Source organism: Scyliorhinus torazame, chromosome 2 (genome assembly GCF_047496885.1).
Source record: "Scyliorhinus torazame isolate Kashiwa2021f chromosome 2, sScyTor2.1, whole genome shotgun sequence".
In the NCBI taxonomy this organism is placed as follows: domain Eukaryota; kingdom Metazoa; phylum Chordata; class Chondrichthyes; order Carcharhiniformes; family Scyliorhinidae; genus Scyliorhinus; species Scyliorhinus torazame.
Window position 1 is genome coordinate 132,199,679 of NC_092708.1, and position 19,175 is coordinate 132,218,853.

A 19,175-nucleotide genomic window follows, 5' to 3' on the forward strand; every position below is an offset into this window, starting at 1 on the left:
AATGATTTAGAAATATCAGTTTTGGTTTATTGAATAAATCATAAAGCTCAAAATGTTACTAAACAAAAATAAGGCTGATCACATAAATTATAGCTGCTCACATGACAGAATGTCACTAATACAAATAATAATTACCAAGTTGTTCTTTAACTGTTATTGGTAGATGCAATTCCTTTGGATCACTTAGGCCAGCTTGATTTTCAGCAGATACTCTGAAGAAATAGTCAACATGTTCTTTCAACCCATGTACAACATGGTGTGTGGTCTTCACAATGGCACATTTAATCCACTTTTGCTGGCCTTTTTCAAGGGCTTCTATGAGGTAGCTTGTGATCCTACTGCCCCCATCATGTTCTGGTTTCAACCAAGCAAGTGAAACACTGTCTTTGGTGACATTTATAACTCCAAGTCGTTCAGGCATACTTGGTTTTTCTGGAAAAATAATGTTGATTTTATCATATTATGCCTCAATTATGAACTCTGATGACATCATAATTTACAAGAAGAATACATAAAACATTTTAACAATTTTTATTTTGTATGTTACTTCCTTCCTAATTTTGACAAACCATAAAACACGCACAATTTCAGATTACAAACAGAAGACTTTGTTCTTTGGTGTCTGATATTCTTATACTTCTCCAAATGTCACATCAAAACTGGTCGACTAAGGGCAGCATGCGGCATAGTGGATAGCACTGAGACTGCGGTGCTGAGGACCCGGGTTCGAATCCCGGCCCTGGGTCACATTCCGTGTGGAGTTTGCACATTTTCCCCATGTCTGCGTGGGTTTCACCCCCACATCTCAAAGATGTGTAGGTTAGGTGGATTGGCCATGCTAAATTGACCCTTAAAAATAATTGGGTACTCTAAATGTATATATTAAAAAAAACTGGTCGACTAACTCAGATATTTGCTTCCCCCCTTTTGGTTGCACCCGCATTCACTTGATATCTCCACCAAATGAACTGGGCAGGTTTACGAGTAAATTGTATCAGGAATGAGGAGAGATCCTATGTCCTACATTCTACAGCACCATGAGGTATAAATTGGACTTCATTGTCTCAATTTTAATTCTACATCAGAATGACGTCCGACCTTGTATTGGGTCAGATCTCATTTCAAGCGCCTCTGACAAATATAAATTAGATTTATTAATTGCTGGATCAAGCTCCCTCTGGAAAACTAGATATCACACATGTGAACCTGTGCCAGAATTGCGCCATCCTGGATTATTCAGCGGCTGCTGGTGCCTAGCAACCATTGCGGACAGAGGTTTTATAACAAAAATTGGATGCAACACTACGGTAGAGTCAAGAGGGAAAAGAGTGCTCTCCTAACTCTATAGTAGTCTAATCAAACCTCTACGCAACATCCCCACTCCCATCCCCACCACAGTGCACACTCTGCCTCTGACCCTCTTCCTTCCAAAGACTTGCCTATATCCTGCTGCCACCATTTAAATAACCTGGTATCAATTTTCTTCAGATTAGTGAACTGCCTGTGGAGTCCGAAAAGTGCTGGCAGGTCACCCAGTTAATGAGTTTCAAGGTTTTTGTTTGGGGCTGTCTCGGGCCCCCAGTCTGTTTGCACATTAAAGGTTCCAACACATTTCTATCTTGTTGTGCCATTAATAAATACGCTACACTATATTTATTTGTAAGTAACCTTCAAAATTTGTTTTTCTCATGGTCTAAACTATTCTGCTATAAAGTGATTGGTGGCTCATTGCGTGACCCAATGTGCTGTTAAAAAAAATCAGAAGGTATTTGAAAGCTGTCCAGGTCAATCATTTCCATGTTTTGAGAATATTTATCTTTATCAACATGCAAAAGTCTGGTCTGAAATTACTAACTCATAATCCTTAGGAAATTAAGCAAAGGTTCTATTACTAATGATGTGATGAAATGTGGGGAACCCCAATGCAATATGGTTATGCTACGTGGCTTGGTATTATAGTCTGATAATTAATTACAAAATGTTCAAAAGATTTTAAGAAATTGATAAATTACCTGTCACTTTAACGCCCTCCTTGCTCTCAACAGGTACACCAACGCCAAACTCATTTTCACCCCGGACACGGAAGTAGTAAATGGCGCCTTCTTGTAAGTTGCTAACTTTGTAGGTAAGACGTTGACAGTTGCTTGTTACAGTGACCCATGCCTTCTTACTAGCTTCATGTTTTTCAATATGATAATTCTTCACTGGAGCACCGCCTTCATTTTCTGGTACATCCCAGGTCAGCGTTACAGATTCCTTGGTAACTTCTTTTATAATAATAGTGCCAGGAGGCCCAGGTGAATCTAGGACCTTGACAACTAGTGTTAGTGTGGCAGTAGCTAGGACATTCTGAAGTGTTACTGTGTATTTACCACAGTCATTCCTTGTTGCTTTTTCTATTGTTAAGGAGGTACTTGAATCAGTACAATCAATAGTTCCTCTTGCACGGAGGTCGACATCAGGTTTGCTCCACATAACATTGGGCACTGGTTTTCCTCTAAAAGGCACAGGTAATGTAAAGGAACTTCCAGCCTTGACAATTAAAGTTTTGCGCATTTCATTAGCAATATCAAATGCAGGTTCCTCTTCTCTTTCTTTGGCAATATGTGGGTCAGATATTTGACTTGGTTCACTAACACCAACTTTGTTAACTGATCGAACACAGAAAACATACTCTGCTCCAGATGTAAGTTTAAGTACTGTGTATTCTGTGCTTCTCAAGTTCTGAACTGCTGTTATCCATTCAGTATCTTCAGAAACTTTATATTCTACATTGTATCCAGTGACAGGTGCTCCACCATCAAACAGTGGCTTTGCCCAGCCAACAGTAATGCTGGTTTTTGCTGAATCGATAATTTTTGGTTTGGACGGAGGAGAAGGTATGAAAACTGGATCTTCCGCACGAACAAATGCTGATGGTTCACTTGGAGGACCAACACCAGCAGCATTTTCTGCATGTACTCGATATTCATAATCCGCACCTTCACGGAGCCCTGTTGCTTTTACTCTTAGATCATACACAGGTTTCTTCGTAACCCGAGTCCAGCGTAAACCATTCTTTTCTCGCTTTTCAATTATATATCCAGCAATTGGATTCCCACCGTCACTGTCAGGTCTTTCCCAGCAGATGGTCATGGTATTCTTTGTGACATTGGTTATTTCTATTGATTTTGGTGCATCGGGAATTGTGAATGGATCAATGGCCTTTACAGGTTCACTCTCTAAAACTTCACCAACTCCATACTTGTTCACTCCCATCACTCTGAAAACATACTCATTACCTTTAAGCAGTTTTGTTACTTTACACGATGTTGTTGGTACATTTTCTGTTACACAAGTCCAAGCAAGACGACTTGTTTCACGCTTTTCTACAATATAGTGATCAATTTCTGCTCCTCCATTTTCTTGAGGCGGTGCCCATGACAGTGAACACTTTTCAGCTGTACAGCCAGTTATTTCCAAAGGACCAGCAGGTGGGCCTGGTCTATCAAGTACCTTGCAGTTAACAGCCAGGGATCTTGTTCCTGCAACATTCTGCAATGTCACAATATATTGTCCTGAGTCTCGCCTAAAACAGTCCTTAATAACAATTGCAGTGCTGTTGTCAGTTGATTGGATTTCAACTCTAGCTTGTCCTTCAAGCTCTTTACCTTCCTTTGTCCATGATATCACTGGAAGAGGACGACCCGCAATATCTGCATTAACCTTGACAGTCTCACCTGCCTTAACAACAATCTCTCTAAACTTGGCATCCATCATAATTCTTGGGGCTTCTATATCATCCTTAACAGTAATGGGCCCTGTTGATTCGGATGTTTCACTGAATAACCCTGCAGCATTCTTTGCAATAATATGGAATTCATAACGCTGATCTTCACTAAGACCAGTAACATCAAAGTATGTTTCTTGGACATTAGTAAAATTACACTTCAGCCAGCGTCCATCAGGTAGCTCCCTAGATTCAATAATATAACCAGTAACTTTAGCACCACCATCATATTCCGGCTTGGCCCAAGATAACGAAACAGAAGTTCTTGTAATATACGTTACTTCAGGTTGACCTGGAGGATCACAGGGGTCCCGTGCTGCAACAGGTTCACAAGCCTTACTGTGTTTACCTATACCAGCAATGTTCTCAGCATACACACGATACTCATATGTCAGACCTTCTTCAAGACTAGTAACTTTCATTTTTGTGTCAGTTATAGGACCTCGATTCATCTTTGTCCACAAGATACTGCTTCTTTCTTTGCATTCAAGGTGGTAGCCTATAATTCTGGAACCTCCATCAACAACTGGTTCATTCCATTTTACAATCATGTAACCTTTAGTAGCATGTGCAACAATAGGAGTTGAAGGAGGACCAGGTGGTTTAAATGGATACTCTGCAACAACAGTGGGAGAATCAGTATAGTGACCCTTGCCATATCGGTTTTCCGCATAAACACGGAACTGGTATTCGCATCTTGGCGTAAGGTGTATGACTTTAATTGATGTTCTTGCTACAGTGGCAGAAACAGTTTCCCATGTAGTTGTTGTGGTATCTCTCTTCTGAACAATGTAATTGTTAATTTGGCAACCACCATCATACTCTGGTGCTTTCCAGGACAAAGTTATATAATCAGAACTGACTTCATCGATATGAATGGAACTAGGCTGCCCAGGTTTGTCAAGAACAATAACGGTAATTAAGATAGTTTTTGATCCTGTACTATTTGAAAAAGTTACTTCATATTTTCCAACATCTTCCTTCATGGCGTCCTTGATGGTAAGAAGTGTTGATATCTTTGATGTCTGAACATTTATTCGCGTTGTCTGTTTCAAAGGCTCCTCATTTTTCTTCCAAGTCACAGTTGGCAAAGGTCTTCCTCTAAATGGTATGTCAATCTTGAGGTCATTACCAGACTTTACACTATAACTGTTAAAAAGAAGCTCAGCAGATGGCTCAATTTCAACATCTTTTGCAACCACTGGTACTCCCAACTGTCTTGGGTCACTCTTTCCTTTCTCGTTCACAGCTACTACACTAAAGGTGTATTCCTCACCTGTGGTTAGTCCTTTTACTGTTGTTTCTAATGTTTTCACTTGGGCACACGAGAGCCATTTTTCACTTCCCTTCGTCTGCATTTGGACAATGTAAGAAGTTATTTTGCTACCTCCATCATGCTCAGGTTTCTCCCAGGTAAGTGTTGCACTATTTCGTGTTATATCTACCAGCGTCACTTTGCCAGGAGGCAAGGGTATCTCAGATGCTTTAATGGGCTCAACAGACTCAGCTGGCAAACCTATTCCATACTCATTAACTGCCATTACACGGAAGAAATAAATACCGCCTTCTTGAAGTGAATTAATTTTGAATGTGTTTTTAATACAACTGTTGGTAACAGCAGCATAAGCCTTTCTGGTAGATTCACGTTTTTCAACAATGTAATTGGTGATCTTTGCCCCACCATCAATAAGAGGTGGTTCCCATGATATAGTCACTGAATCTTTCTTCACCTCTTTCACATGTAGGTTCACAGGAGCACTTGGTGAATCAAGTACTCTGACATTAACAAAGGCGGATTTAACACCACTGATGTTTTCCAAAGTCAAATTATACTTGCCACTGTGAAATCTGTTGACATTATCTATAACCAGCATGGTGTAAGAACTTGTAACTTCAATCTGGGCTCGCTCACTTAGAGCACCTTCAGCCTTTTCCCATTTTACTTCAGGTTCTGGTCTGCCTTTAATAGGAACAAATAATCTCAAAGTACCACTGGCACGTACAGATACAACCTTCCGGAGATTAGCATCTAGCTCAATTTCTGGTGGCTCAAGCTTATCAGCTGCAATTACTGTCCCAGAAACATTGACAGGTTCTCCTACTCCTTCAGAATTAATAGCACATATGCGAACATTATACTCAGTGTTCTCCTTCAAGTCTTCCACTGTGAAATGTGTTAATTGCACACCTGTTGGAGGGGTGCCTGTGATCCAGTTATCAGTATTTGCTTCTTTCACCTCCACAGTATAACCCTTAATTTTAGCTCCACCGTCATAAATAGGCTTGCCCCATTTAAGGGCTACTGTGGATCTTGTTGTGTCTACCACCCTTGGATTGCTTGGTGGACCGGGAGGATATACAACATCACAAGCTCTGTAGAAAATGGATGGTTCACTTGGTTCACCTACGCCTGCAGCATTTTCAGCAGATACGCGGAATTCATAGAAGTGATCTTCGGTTAAACCAGTAGCTCTAAACCTTAAATCACTCAGCCTCTTTTTATTGCATTTGGTCCACCTGATTCCATCTTTGTCTCGCTTCTCCAGTATATAACCTTCAATTTCAGTTCCACCATCATCCTCAGGATGGCCCCATGTCACAACCATAGAATCTTTAGTAATCGCTGTAACCTCAGGCACTGTTGGTGCACTTGGTGTATGGTATGGGTTTTTGGCCACAACTGGGTCAGATTCCAGTGGTTCACCAATTCCATATTTGTTTACTGCCATGACACGGAATATATACTCATTACCTGTAAGAAGTTTGGTTACTTTGTGACTGACAGCCTGTACATCAGATGCTACTTGTGTCCATGAAAGTCGGGAGGTTTCTCGCTTTTCTATTATGTAGTGAGAAATATTGGCACCGCCATCCTGAGAAGGAGGATTCCAAGCCAAGTAGCACTTTTCTGCAGTTACACCAGAAACTGTCAAAACACCATCAGGAGGACCGGGCCTATCAAGGACCTTAACGGTTATTGGAATAGATTTTGTTCCACCTACATTACTGAGCTGAAGAACGTAGTATCCACCATCAGTTCGAATGCAATCCTTGACAGCCAGACTAGTTTTTTGAATGGTAGTTTTAGTTTCCATTCTAGCAACATTTGCTTCAATATCTTTGCCATCTTTGATCCATGTTACATCAGGTACAGGTTTACCATGGATGTCAGCCTCAAGTGCAAAGTTGTCCCCTGCATTAACAACGATTACATCTTTGTACTTAGGGTCCATGGAAGCTCTGGGAGCTTCAATTTCATCTCTTGCTGTAATTGGTCCAGTGCTTTCAGATGGTTCACTGAAAATACCAGCTGCATTTCTTGCAATTGCTCTAAATTCATATTTTGCATCTTCAGTTAATCCAGTAACAGTAAATTCAGTGTCAATTATGTTGGTAAAACTAGCTTTCATCCAGCGACCATCGGGGAGTTCTTTCTTTTCTATCACGTATCCAGTAATTTTGCTACCACCATCATACTGAGGCTTTTTCCAATGTAGGGTAACATAATTTCTTGTGATGACAACAGCATCAGGGCGGCCAGGAGGATCACAAGGATCACGGGCTACGTAACATTCAGACACCTTGCTAGGTTTACCAGTGCCAACAATATTCTCTGCGTAAACTCTGAACTCATATTCAATACCTTCTTCTAGATTGTTACACTTGTAATGCGTATCTTGAATGATTGTTTTGTTCAGTTTTGTCCAAAGAATGCTGTTCCTTTCTTTGCGTTCAAGATGGTAACCTAAAACTTTACTTCCACCATCAATGACTGGCTCATTCCATTGTACATACATGGTATCCTTTGTGGCAGCTGACACAAAAGGAGTGCCTGGTGGGCCGGGTTGTTTGTACGGGTACTGAGCAATGACTGCTGCAGAATCTAAAGATGAACTCTTTCCATATCTATTTTCAGCGAAGATTTTGAACTGATACTCAGATCCTGTGGTAAGTTTGGTAATTTTAATAGTCGTTCTTGCCACAGTTGCAGACACCAGCTGCCAAACAGTGGTAGTTGTGTCCCGCTTTTCAACAATATAGTTGTTAATTTGACAGCCTCCAGTATATTCTGGTGGATTCCATGACATTACAACAAAGTCAGAACTAACGTCATCAAATTTTACTGGTCCAACTGGAGGACCTGGCTTATCAAGCACAATGATGCCAATCTCTTCCTTTACAGTCCCAGCACTGTTTGTAGCACTTACAGAATACTTTCCATGGTCATCTCTATGACCTTCTTTAATATGAAGGGTTGTTGCTGTTGTTGCTTCCTCCACATTAATTCTTGTTGTCTGTTTTAGTGTCTGCCCATCCTTCATCCATACAATTTTAGGTTTGGGACAGCCAATAAATGGAACTTCAACCTTTAGGTTCTCCCCGGCCTGGACACTATATGTGTTGAACATGAGTCTGAAAGCAGGTGCAATATTTTGATCTTTAGCTATCACTGGTACGGCCAAGGGTCTTGGATCACTTTTTCCTTTCTCATTGAAAGCAATTACACGGAAGAGATATTCCTGTCCTGAACTGAGACCGGAAACTACTGCATCGCATGTCTTGGATTGAGTAATAACACCCCATTTGTCAGATCCTTTAGGTTGCATTTCTATCAAATATCCCATGATTCTGCTACCTCCATCATGTTCCGGCTTCTCCCAAATTAAAGAGACACTCTTTTGGGTGACATCGACAAGAGTGATTTTTCCTGGTGGTAAAGGTGGCTCAGAAGCCTTCACAGCATCCACCGTTTCGACAGGTATACCAACACCAAACTCGTTCTCGGCCATCACACGGAAATAATAAATAGCTCCTTCAGTAAGAGTCTCTGCTTTGAAACTGCACTTGTTACATTTAGCAGTTATATTAGCATAAGCTTTTCTGGTTGATTCACGTTTGTCAATAATATAGTTTTTAACCTTCGCTCCTCCATCAATTATGGGTGGTTCCCATATTAGCGTAACTGAATCTTTCTTTACATCCTTTACAGTTAAGTTTTGTGGAGCACCAGGAGTGTCAAAAACCTTTACTGTAACAAATGCAGACTTTGTACCACTGCTGCTCACCAAAGTTAGAATATATTTCCCAGCATCATTTCTATCACAGTTGTCTATTGTTACTTGAGTATAATTTAGGCCCTTTTCTACTTGAGGCTTATCAGTTAGTTCTCCCTCGTCCTTTGACCAATTGATCTCAGGAGTTGGCCTACCTTTAAATGGTATAAAGATTCTGATAGTATTGCCAGCTCTAACTGCGATTCCCTTTCTTAATTCAGCTGCAAGTTCAATTTCAGGTGCTTCATGTTTATCTTCTGGTTTAACTATGCCAACTACAGTTGCTGGCTCACCAACTCCAACCTTGTTGATGGCACAAACACGAACATTGTATTCCTGATGCTCAGTGAGTTTCTCAATTTCAAAGCGGGTGACCTGTAATCCAGATGGCGGTGTGCACATTGTCCAGTCTTCCTCATCTGCTTTGCGGATTTCTATTATGTATCCTTGAATGTCACTGCCACCGTCATAAATTGGTTTTCCCCAAATAAGCACAACAGAATTTTTTGTCGAGTCTACAACGTGTGGGTTTGATGGTGGCCCAGGTTTGTAAACAGGATCACATGCTTTATAGAGATTTGTTGGCTGGCTTGGTTCACCAATCCCAGCAACATTTTCAGCAGATAACCTAAATTCATATTCATGGTCTTCTGCGAGTCCTGTGACTCTGAAGCGCAAATCTGTTATTCTATGCTTGTTGCACTTTGTCCATCTGATTCCAGCCCTGTCCCTCTTCTCTATAATATAGCCTATAATTTCACTACCACCATCGGTATCTGGTCTATGCCAGCAGATAGTCATTGAGTCTTTTGCAATATTGTTTACTTCCAAAGATTTTGGTGCACCAGGAGGTACAAATGGACTCTTCATTAGTACGGGTGCAGACTCCAAAGGTTCACCAACACCAAACTTGTTGACAGCCATTATACGGAAGACATATTCATTGCCTTCGAGAAGCTTGGTAACTTTATGCATAGTAGCTTGACAATCTACGGCCACAACAGTCCAAGCAAGGCGACTAGTTTCTCTTTTCTCAATAATATAGTGTGAAATAGCACTTCCACCATCATGGTGTGGTGGGCTCCAAGATAATGAACATTTTTCAGCAGTCACACCAGTAACTTGGACTGGACCTGCTGGAGGTCCTGACCTGTCCAAGACTTTTACATTGATTGGAACAGATTTTGTACCAGCCACATTAGAAGCTTGAAGAATGTACTGCCCACCATCCACTCTAATTGCATCCTTAACAAGAAGCAAAGCTTTGAAATCCGTATTTTTAACCTCAAGTCTTGCTGATTCTTCAACTTCTTTTTCACCTTTGAACCACTGGATAATGGGTAGTGGTTTGCCATGAACATCAGCATCTAACTTAAATGTATCACCTGCGTTAACCACTATTGTATCTCTGTATTTTGGATCCATAGCTAGTCTAGGTGGTTCAACTTCATCTTTTGCAACAATTGGTCCAGTGTTGTCAGATGGTTTGCTGATTGTACCTGCAGCATTCTTAGCAATAATTCTGAAGTCATATTTTTCATCTTCAGTGAGGCCAGTTATAGTGAATTGAGTTTCAATTACATTTGTAAAGCTTGCCTTCATCCAACGGCCCTCCGGTAAGTCACGCTTCTCTACTATATATCCAGTTATGACACTGCCACCATCATATTCTGGCTTTGTCCATTGAAGTGTGATTGAGTTCCTGGTTACGATAATGGCTTCTGGACAACCTGGAGGATCACATGGATCACGAGCAAAATAGCACTCAGACACTTTGCTGGGCTTTCCAATACCAACAATGTTTTCAGCATATACTTTGAATTCATATTCAATGCCTTCTTCAAGTCCTGAGGTCTTAAATCTCGTATCTGGTATAATGGTTCTATTGATTTTTGTCCAAAGAATGCTGTTCCTTTCTTTGCGCTCAAGATGATAGCCTAAGATTTTGCTACCTCCATCATTAATTGGTTCATGCCACTGCACTTCCATGGTGTCTTTAGTAACGGCTGCTACAAATGGCGTACCTGGTGGGCCAGGTTCTTTAAATGGATACTGTGCTATAACTGCCTGCGAATCCAAGGCAAAACTTCTGCCATATCTATTTTCAGCGAATATCCTAAACTGATATTCTGCTCCAGTTTTAAGTTTGCTTATCTTCAGACTAGTCCTGGCAACTGTAGCTGAAACAATCTCCCAATTTACGGTAGTTGTATCTCTCTTCTCAACTGCATAGTTAGTTATCTGACAGCCACCAGTAAAACTTGGTGGCTCCCATGAAATTGTGACACTTTCAGCACTAACTGCATCAAATCTTACAGGGCCACATGGTGGACCAGGCTTATCAAGTGTTATTATTTCAATAGTTGCTGTCTTTTGTCCAACAACATTATCCACAGTGATGCCATACATTCCATTATCATCTCTAACTGATTCCTTAATGCTTAGGATTGTAGTATTGTCAGAATCAATAACATTGACTCTAGTTGTCTGCTTGAGTGGCTGCCCATCCTTTGTCCAAGTAATTTTTGGTTTAGGACGTCCAGCTATAGGGATCTCAATTTTCAAGTCATGTCCTACCTGTATGCTATAACTACTAAATGCTGATCTGACATCTGGTTCAATCACAAGATCTTTAGCAACCACAGGCACGGCAAGGGTTCTTGGATCACTCTTGCCTTTTTCATTCACTGCCATTACTCTAAACAGATACTCCTCTCCCTGTACCAGGTTATTGATTATTGCCTCAAGTGTTTTCACATGGGCACATGCCAACCATTTTTCACTACCTTTACTTTGCATTTCTACAATATACTGGATAATTTTGCTACCACCATCATGTTCTGGTTTCTCCCAAGTAAGGGACACAGTTCTTCTCGTCACATCAACCACGGTTATCTTTCCTGGTGGCTGTGGCACCTCAGATACTTTAACTGGGTCTGCAGTTTCTGCAGGTAATCCAATTCCATGCTCATTTTCAGCAGTTACTCTAAAGTAATAATTGCAACCTTCTTGAAGTTGTTCTATCTTAAAAGAGGTCTTGTGGCAGTTTGTGATAACAGCTGAGTAGGCTTTCCTTGTAGATTCTCGTTTTTCTACAATGAAATTCTTAATTTTAGCACCTCCATCCAACAGAGGATATTCCCAGGATAAGGTGACGTTATCCTTTGTTACTTCCCTCACTTTGAGATTAACTGGTGGGCTTGGTGTATCAAGGACTCTCACAGTAACAAATGCAGATTTTGTTCCGCTATTGTTTTCCAAAGTTAATATGTATTTGCCCGAGTCATATCTATTAACATTATCAATTACAAGCAATGTGTAGCTTTCAGAAACTTCAATCTGTGCACTGTCTCTTATTTCACCATCTGCCTTGGTCCATTTCACTTCTGGAGCAGGACGGCCTCTGATTGGAACAAATAATCTCAAAGAACAATTAGCTCTGACATTAATAACTTTCCTCAAATCAGCATCGAGGTCAAGGTCTGGAGCTTCTAACTTATCCTCCAAAAGGACAGTGTCAGGCATGTCGGCATGTTCACCAACGCCTGCCTTATTGACAGCACAGACACGGAACTTGTATTGATGTTTTTCCAGCAATTTATCCACTTCAAATCGGGTCTGCTTGATGCCACTTGCTGTTGTGCACATTGTCCATTCATCAGTACTTAAATCACACATCTCCACAAGGTATCCTTGGATTTCACATCCACCATCATAAATGGGTTTACCCCATGAAAGGAAGACGGAAGATTTTGTAAAATCTGTTATTTTAGGATTGTTGGGTGGTCCAGGTTTGTAGATGGGGTCAGATGCATGGTAGAAAATGGAGCATGCACTAGGTTCACTAATACCAGCAGCATTTTCAGCAGATACCCTAAATTCATAATTATGATTTTCTAGAAGTCCAGTTACCCTGAAACGTAGTTCACTAACTAGCCGTTTGTTACACCTTGTCCATCTAATGCCCTCCTTGTCACGTTTTTCCAGAATGTAACCATGAATTTCACTACCACCATCAGATGCAGGTCTTCCCCATACAACTATCATTGAGTCCTTTGTGACAGCAGTGACTTCAGGTATCTTTGGTGCATCAGGACGTACAAATGGGTTCTTTGCCATTACTGGGTCAGATTCAAGTACCTCACCTACACCATATTTGTTTACAGCCATAACACGGAAGATATATTCATTTCCTTCCAGAAGTTTGGTAACTTTGCAGCTTGGAGTCTGCACATTAGACTCGACTAATGTCCAGACCAAACGACTAGTTTCTCTTCTTTCAACAATGTAATGTAAAACATCACTACCGCCATCTTGTTTTGGTGGCTTCCAAGTTAATGTACATTTTTCAACAGTTACCCCAGTTATAACAATTGGCCCTTCAGGTGGTCCTGGTCTGTCTAGCACCTTCACATTAACAGCAACAGACTTTTGTCCAGCCACATTCTTTACCAACAGGGTATAGTGGCCACTATCGACACGGATTGTTTCCTTGACAATTAGAATTGTGTTAAAATCTGTACTTTTCATTTCAAGCCTAGAGGTGTTTTCAAGTTCTTGGTCTCCTTGCATCCACTGGATTGTAGGTATTGGTTTTCCATAAACATCAGCTTCAATTTTGAATAATTCACCTGCATGAACTAGAATACCTTCCTTATATTGTTGATCCATGCTAATTCGAGGTGGCTCAACTTCATCCCTAACAGTAATTGGGCCAGTGGATTCAGATGGTTCACTGAATACACTTGCTGCATTTCTAGCAATGACCCTGAACTCGTATCTCTGGTCTTCTACCAAGCCAGTGACAGCAAACTGAGTATCGATGACATTAGTAAAGCTGGCTTTCATCCAACGGCCATCAGGAAGTTCTTTCTTTTCAACGATGTAGCCAGTGATTTTGCTGCCTCCATCATATTCAGGCTTGGTCCACTGCAGTGTCACTGAATTTCTAGTGACGATTATAGCTTCAGGGCGACCTGGTGGATCACAAGGATCCCTAGCTGCTACACATTCAGATACTTTGCTAGGTTTGCCAATGCCAACAATATTCTCAGCATACACTCTATATTCATACTCAATGCCCTCCTCAAGATTCACGGACTTTAATTTTGAATCAGAAATAATTGTCTTGTTCAGCTTGATCCATAAAATGCTGTTTCGTTCTTTACGTTCAAGATGGTAACCCAAGATCTTGCTGCCACCATCATTGACAGGTTCATTCCATTGCACCACCATGTTATCTTTTGTAACATTTGTTATGAAAGGGGTACCAGGTGGACCAGGGGCCTTGTAAGGATATTGTGCCACAACCGATTCAGAAGTAAGATAACTGCTCTTTCCATATCTATTCTCAGCTGCAATCCTGAATTGATATTCGGTACCAGTCTTTAAACGCGCAGCTTTGATAGTTGTTCGGGCTACAGTAGCAGAAACAATCTGCCAGGTAGTGGTTGAAGTATCTCTTTTTTCAACAATATAATTACTGATTTGACAGCCCCCATCATATTCTGGTGGTTTCCATGATATAACGATATTGTCTGCAGTAACCTCCTCAATTTTGGCTGGCCCAGTTGGAGGCCCAGGCTTGTCTAAAACAACAATGCTAAGATTTTCAGATACTTCCCCAGCAGTGTTTGTAAGCTTTATATTGTACTGACCAACATCTTCACGACAGGCCTCCTTGATCATCAAAACTGCTTTATTATCTTTGCTCTCAGCATTAATCCTCGTTGTTTGTTTTAGTGGCTGACCACCTTTAAACCAAGATATAGTGGGTCTAGGGCGTGCAATGAATGGTACATCAACATTTAAGTCTTCTCCTGCTAGGACACTGAATGTGGTAAACAGAAGTTTTAAAGTAGGAACAATCACAAGATCCTTTGCAATAACAGGGACTCCCAGCTGTCGGGGATCACTGACTCCTTTTTCATTTTGTGCTGACACTCGGAACATATACTCTTCACCTTGTGCCAATCCTGTTATGGTGGCTTCAGTTATTTTCACTGTAGCACATGTTGTCCACTTTTCACTGCCTTTACTTTGCATCTCCACTATGTATCCTAAAATTCTACTGCCTCCATCATGCTCTGGTTTTTCCCATGACAACACTGCACTGTTTCTGGTCACATCTACAAGAGTTACTTTGCCTGGTGGTAGTGGCCTCTCTGATACTTTAACTGAGTCAGGTGTCTCAACAGGAAGACCTATTCCATATTCATTTTCAGCTAAGACACGGAAGTAATAGCTGCAACCTTCTTGCAAGTGATCCACCTTCCAGCTTGTCTTATGACAGTTAGCAATCACTGTAGAGTAGGCTTTCCTTGTTGATTCTCTTTTCTCCACAATGTAATTCTTAATCTTTGAACCACCATCAATGAGTGGGGGCTCCCAAGCAATTGTAACAGAGTCTTTGGAAACGTCCTTAATTTTCAAATTCTGTGGTGCTCCTGGAGTATCCAGAACTCTAACATTGACAAAAGCAGATTTGCTACCTCCACTGTTCTCTACTGTTAAGACATATTTGCCACTATCAAATCTATTTACATTTGAAATGATAAAGAGGGAATATGAACTTGTATTTTCAATTGAAGCTCTATCTAAGGGCTCCCCATCTTCCCTTGCCCATTTAATCTCAGGCGTTGGTCTTCCTCTAATTGTAACAAATAATCTCAAGGTGCAGCAAGCTCTTATCAATACCATTTTACGCAAGTCAGCATCAAGCTCAATTTCCGGAGGCAATAACCTTTCTTCAGCTTTCACTGTTCCAGGAATTGATGCAGGCTCTCCAATGCCTTCAGAATTCATAGCATATATGCGAACTTGGTACTCTTGGTTTTCTTTTAGATTAGTGATTGTGAATGAAGTAGCTTTGAGTCCACTTTGTGGTGTTACAACTGTCCATTCATCTTCTTCAGGGAGACTTGTTTCAACCATGTAACCTGTAATTTCTGAACCACCGTCATAGATAGGTTTATTCCATGCAATGGTGATTGAAGATCTGCTGGTATCTAGTACTCTCGGGTTACCTGGTGGACCAGGTTTGAAGACAGTGTCAAGTGCTTTGTAGAATGAGCTCGAAGAGCTGGGTTGACTTACACCAGCAGCATTTTCAGCCATGATTCTAAATTCATATTCATGCCCTTCTGTGAGCTTACCAACTTTGTATCGTAGATCAGTTACTGTTCTTTTATTGCATTTAACCCAGCGCATTCCTGTCTTGTCACGCCTCTCAATAATGTAGTTAGTAATTTCACTTCCACCATCAGAATCAGGATGTCCCCAACAAATCACCATTGAATCCTTTGTAATTGCTGTGACTTCAGGATTTTTTGGTGGGCTAGGTGGTACAAATGGATTAGCAGCAACAACTGGTTCGGATTCCAATGGTTCACCAACTCCATATTTATTTACTGCCATGACACGGAAGATATATTCATTCCCTTGCAGAAGTTTGGGTATCTTTAATTTGGTTATTTGAACATCTGTGGCTACATTAGTCCAGGCAAGTCTGCTGGTTTCACGTTTTTCAACTACATAGTGTTCAATCTTTGCACCACCATCATCTGGTGGAGGCAACCACGATATCACACATTTTTCTGCTGTGACATCTGAAATCACCATAGGTCCTTCAGGAGGCCCAGGTCTATCCAAAATCTTGACATTAAAGACATGCTTCGCTGTTCCTCCAGGATTGGATGCTGTAAGCGTATAAGCACCACCATCTCTTCTTATGCTCTCTTTGTGTATTAGAGCAGTAGAAAAATCTGTCATCTTTATTTCTAGTTTTCCTGTATCTTCAAGTTCATTTTCTTCTTTTGTCCAGACCATTGTTGGTGGTGGTTGCCCTCTAACGTCTGCTTCAAGTTTGAATGTTTCACCAGCTTTCAATAGTAAAACACTCTTGAACTTAGCATCTACCATTATTCTGGGTTCTTCAATGTCATCTCTGCATATTATTGCATCAGTAGGCTCAGATGGTTTGCTTATTGAACCAGCAGCATTACGAGCTACTATACGGAACTCATACGTGTCACCTTCATTAAGACCACTGACAGTAAAGACAGTCTCTATCACATTGCTAAAGTTTGCCTTAAGCCAGCGACCACTAGGCAGATCCCTCTTTTCAACTGTGTAACCAGTTATCTTAAAGCCTCCATCATATTCTGGTCTTGTCCAGATGAGTGTTACAGAATTTCTTGTAATGTTAAGTGGAACTGGTTTACCAGGAGGATCAATGGGGTCCAGTGCATATACTGGATCTGATGGTTTACTTGGTTTACCTTTACCAGCCATGTTTTCAGCCACAACACGGAATTCATATGCAATACCATCGGTAAGTCCAGCTGATTTAAAGGTGGTGACTACAACCAAAGACTTATTTACAGTTTGCCAAAGTATACTATTTCTTTCCTTTCTGTCAATGTGGTATCCAAAAATGGGACTTCCACCATCAGAAACAGGGTCATTCCAGGTGATAGTCATTGAATCCTTGCTAACAGCAATAACTTGTGGAGTTCCAGGAGGTCCAGGCACCTTAAATGGATATGCTGCAACAACAGCCTCTGAAGAGATTGCAGGACCAGTGCCATATCTGTTTTGAGCCTTAACTCGGAATTGATATTCAGTTCCAGTCGTAAGGTGAGGAGCTTTAAATGTGGTACGTATCACTGTAGCTGCTAGCTCTACCCATGTAGTACTGTTGGTCTCACGCATTTCTACAATGTAATTGTTTATTGGCACTCCTCCATCATTTTCTGGAGGCTCCCATGCCAGCAAAATGTAATCAGATGAAATTTCATCAAACTTAATTGGCCCTTTTGGGGGTCCAGGAATGTCATGAACCTGAACCGTGATGATGTCACTTACTTCACCAATTATATTTTTAGCTGTCAATGTAAACTTGCCACTGTCATTTCTTACGCATTCATTGATGTTAAGTATGGTGGAGTTTGCTGTATTTTCAACATTTATTCTCTGTGTCTGCCTCAAAGGCTGGTCTTCCTTCTTCCAGGTGACTGTTGGTTTTGGTCGACCAAGGACGGGGATATCAACTTTGATATTATCTCCTGCCTTTGCAATAACAAGCTTCTGGTATATGCCACGTAGATCAAATTCTGGAAGCATTGTTTGTTCCTTAACAAGAACTGGTCTGCTTTCTCGTGGATCACTTCTTCCAGCAGCGTTTACAGCCATTACTCGGAATGTGTATTCTTCATTTTCATTAAGATTTTTTGCAACATAATCCAGTGTCTTTACAGTTGCCAAAGACATCCATTTTTCAGAATCTTTCTTTTGTGCCTCAAGTACGTATCCTGTAATCTTGCTACCACCATCATGTATTGGTTTTGGCCAAGCCAGACTAACAGTATGCTTTGTTATATCCATAATGTGCAGGCGTTCTGGAGGTGATGGGGCTTCAGATGCTCTTATAGGATCTGAAGTCTCAGCTGGCTCACCAATGCCATATTCATTTTCTGCCATTACTCTGAAGTAGTACTCACATCCTTCTATCAAATTGATAATTCTAAGTGAACATTTCTGGCAATTGGTTGTGACAGTAGCGTATGCCTTCCGAGTTGATTCTCGTTTTTCTACAATGTAATTGGTTATCCGTGAACCACCATCAATCATTGGCATATCCCATTGTATTGTAACGCTGTCTTTTGTTACTTCTCTTGCTTTGAGATTTATAGGTGGTCCTGGTGAGTCTAAGACTCTCACATTTACAAAGCCACTCTTTTTACCAGCAACATTTTGAAGACACATTGTGTACTTTCCAGCATCATATCTTGTGCAGTCTGGGATAAGTAGGAATGTGTATGAATCTGTGTTTTCTACAGTTGCACGACCCCTAACTGGGATGTCTCCTTTGAACCATGTGACTTCAGGAGTTGGACGTCCCTTGATTGGTACAAATATGCGAATGGTCACTCCAGCTCGGACAACAAGGGTTCTTCTCAGTTCAGCATCTAACTCAAAATCAGGTGTCACTTCAATTTCTTTAATTTCAACATCTTCAACTTGTGCAGGCTCACCGACTCCTTCTGCATTGACGGCACTAATTTTGAAGTTGTATTTTTCTCCTGACTGAAGGTTAGCGACAACAAATTCAGTTATTCTGAGCGCAGTGCCTGTTGTGTCTTTTATCCAGTTCTCATCTCCTTTTTTCCTGTGTTCGACTATGTAGCCAATAATGTCAAGGCCACCATCATAGTGGGGCTTTCCCCAAGTTAAACTAGCGGTAGTCTTTGTTGTGTCAACCACTCTTGGGTTAGAAGGTGGTCCAGGTACATCTGTAGAAATGGAAAGAAAATAATATAGTTATGTCAGTATTTCTATTTTCACAGAACAAT

At 40.9% G+C, this 19,175-nt stretch overlaps 1 protein-coding gene across 1 annotated transcript in view; it reads right to left on the minus strand.

The window, feature by feature from the left end:
- ttn.2 (titin, tandem duplicate 2) overlaps positions 1-19,175 on the minus strand; it is a 415,239-nt gene that overhangs the window by 40,474 nt on the left and 355,590 nt on the right. The window contains exons 246-247 of the mRNA XM_072477296.1: positions 2,013-19,115; positions 136-432 (exon numbers count right to left, since the gene is read on the minus strand). Of these exons, the coding sequence (XP_072333397.1) occupies positions 136-432; positions 2,013-19,115 (17,400 nt within the window). The remainder of the gene's footprint in view (positions 1-135; positions 433-2,012; positions 19,116-19,175) is intronic.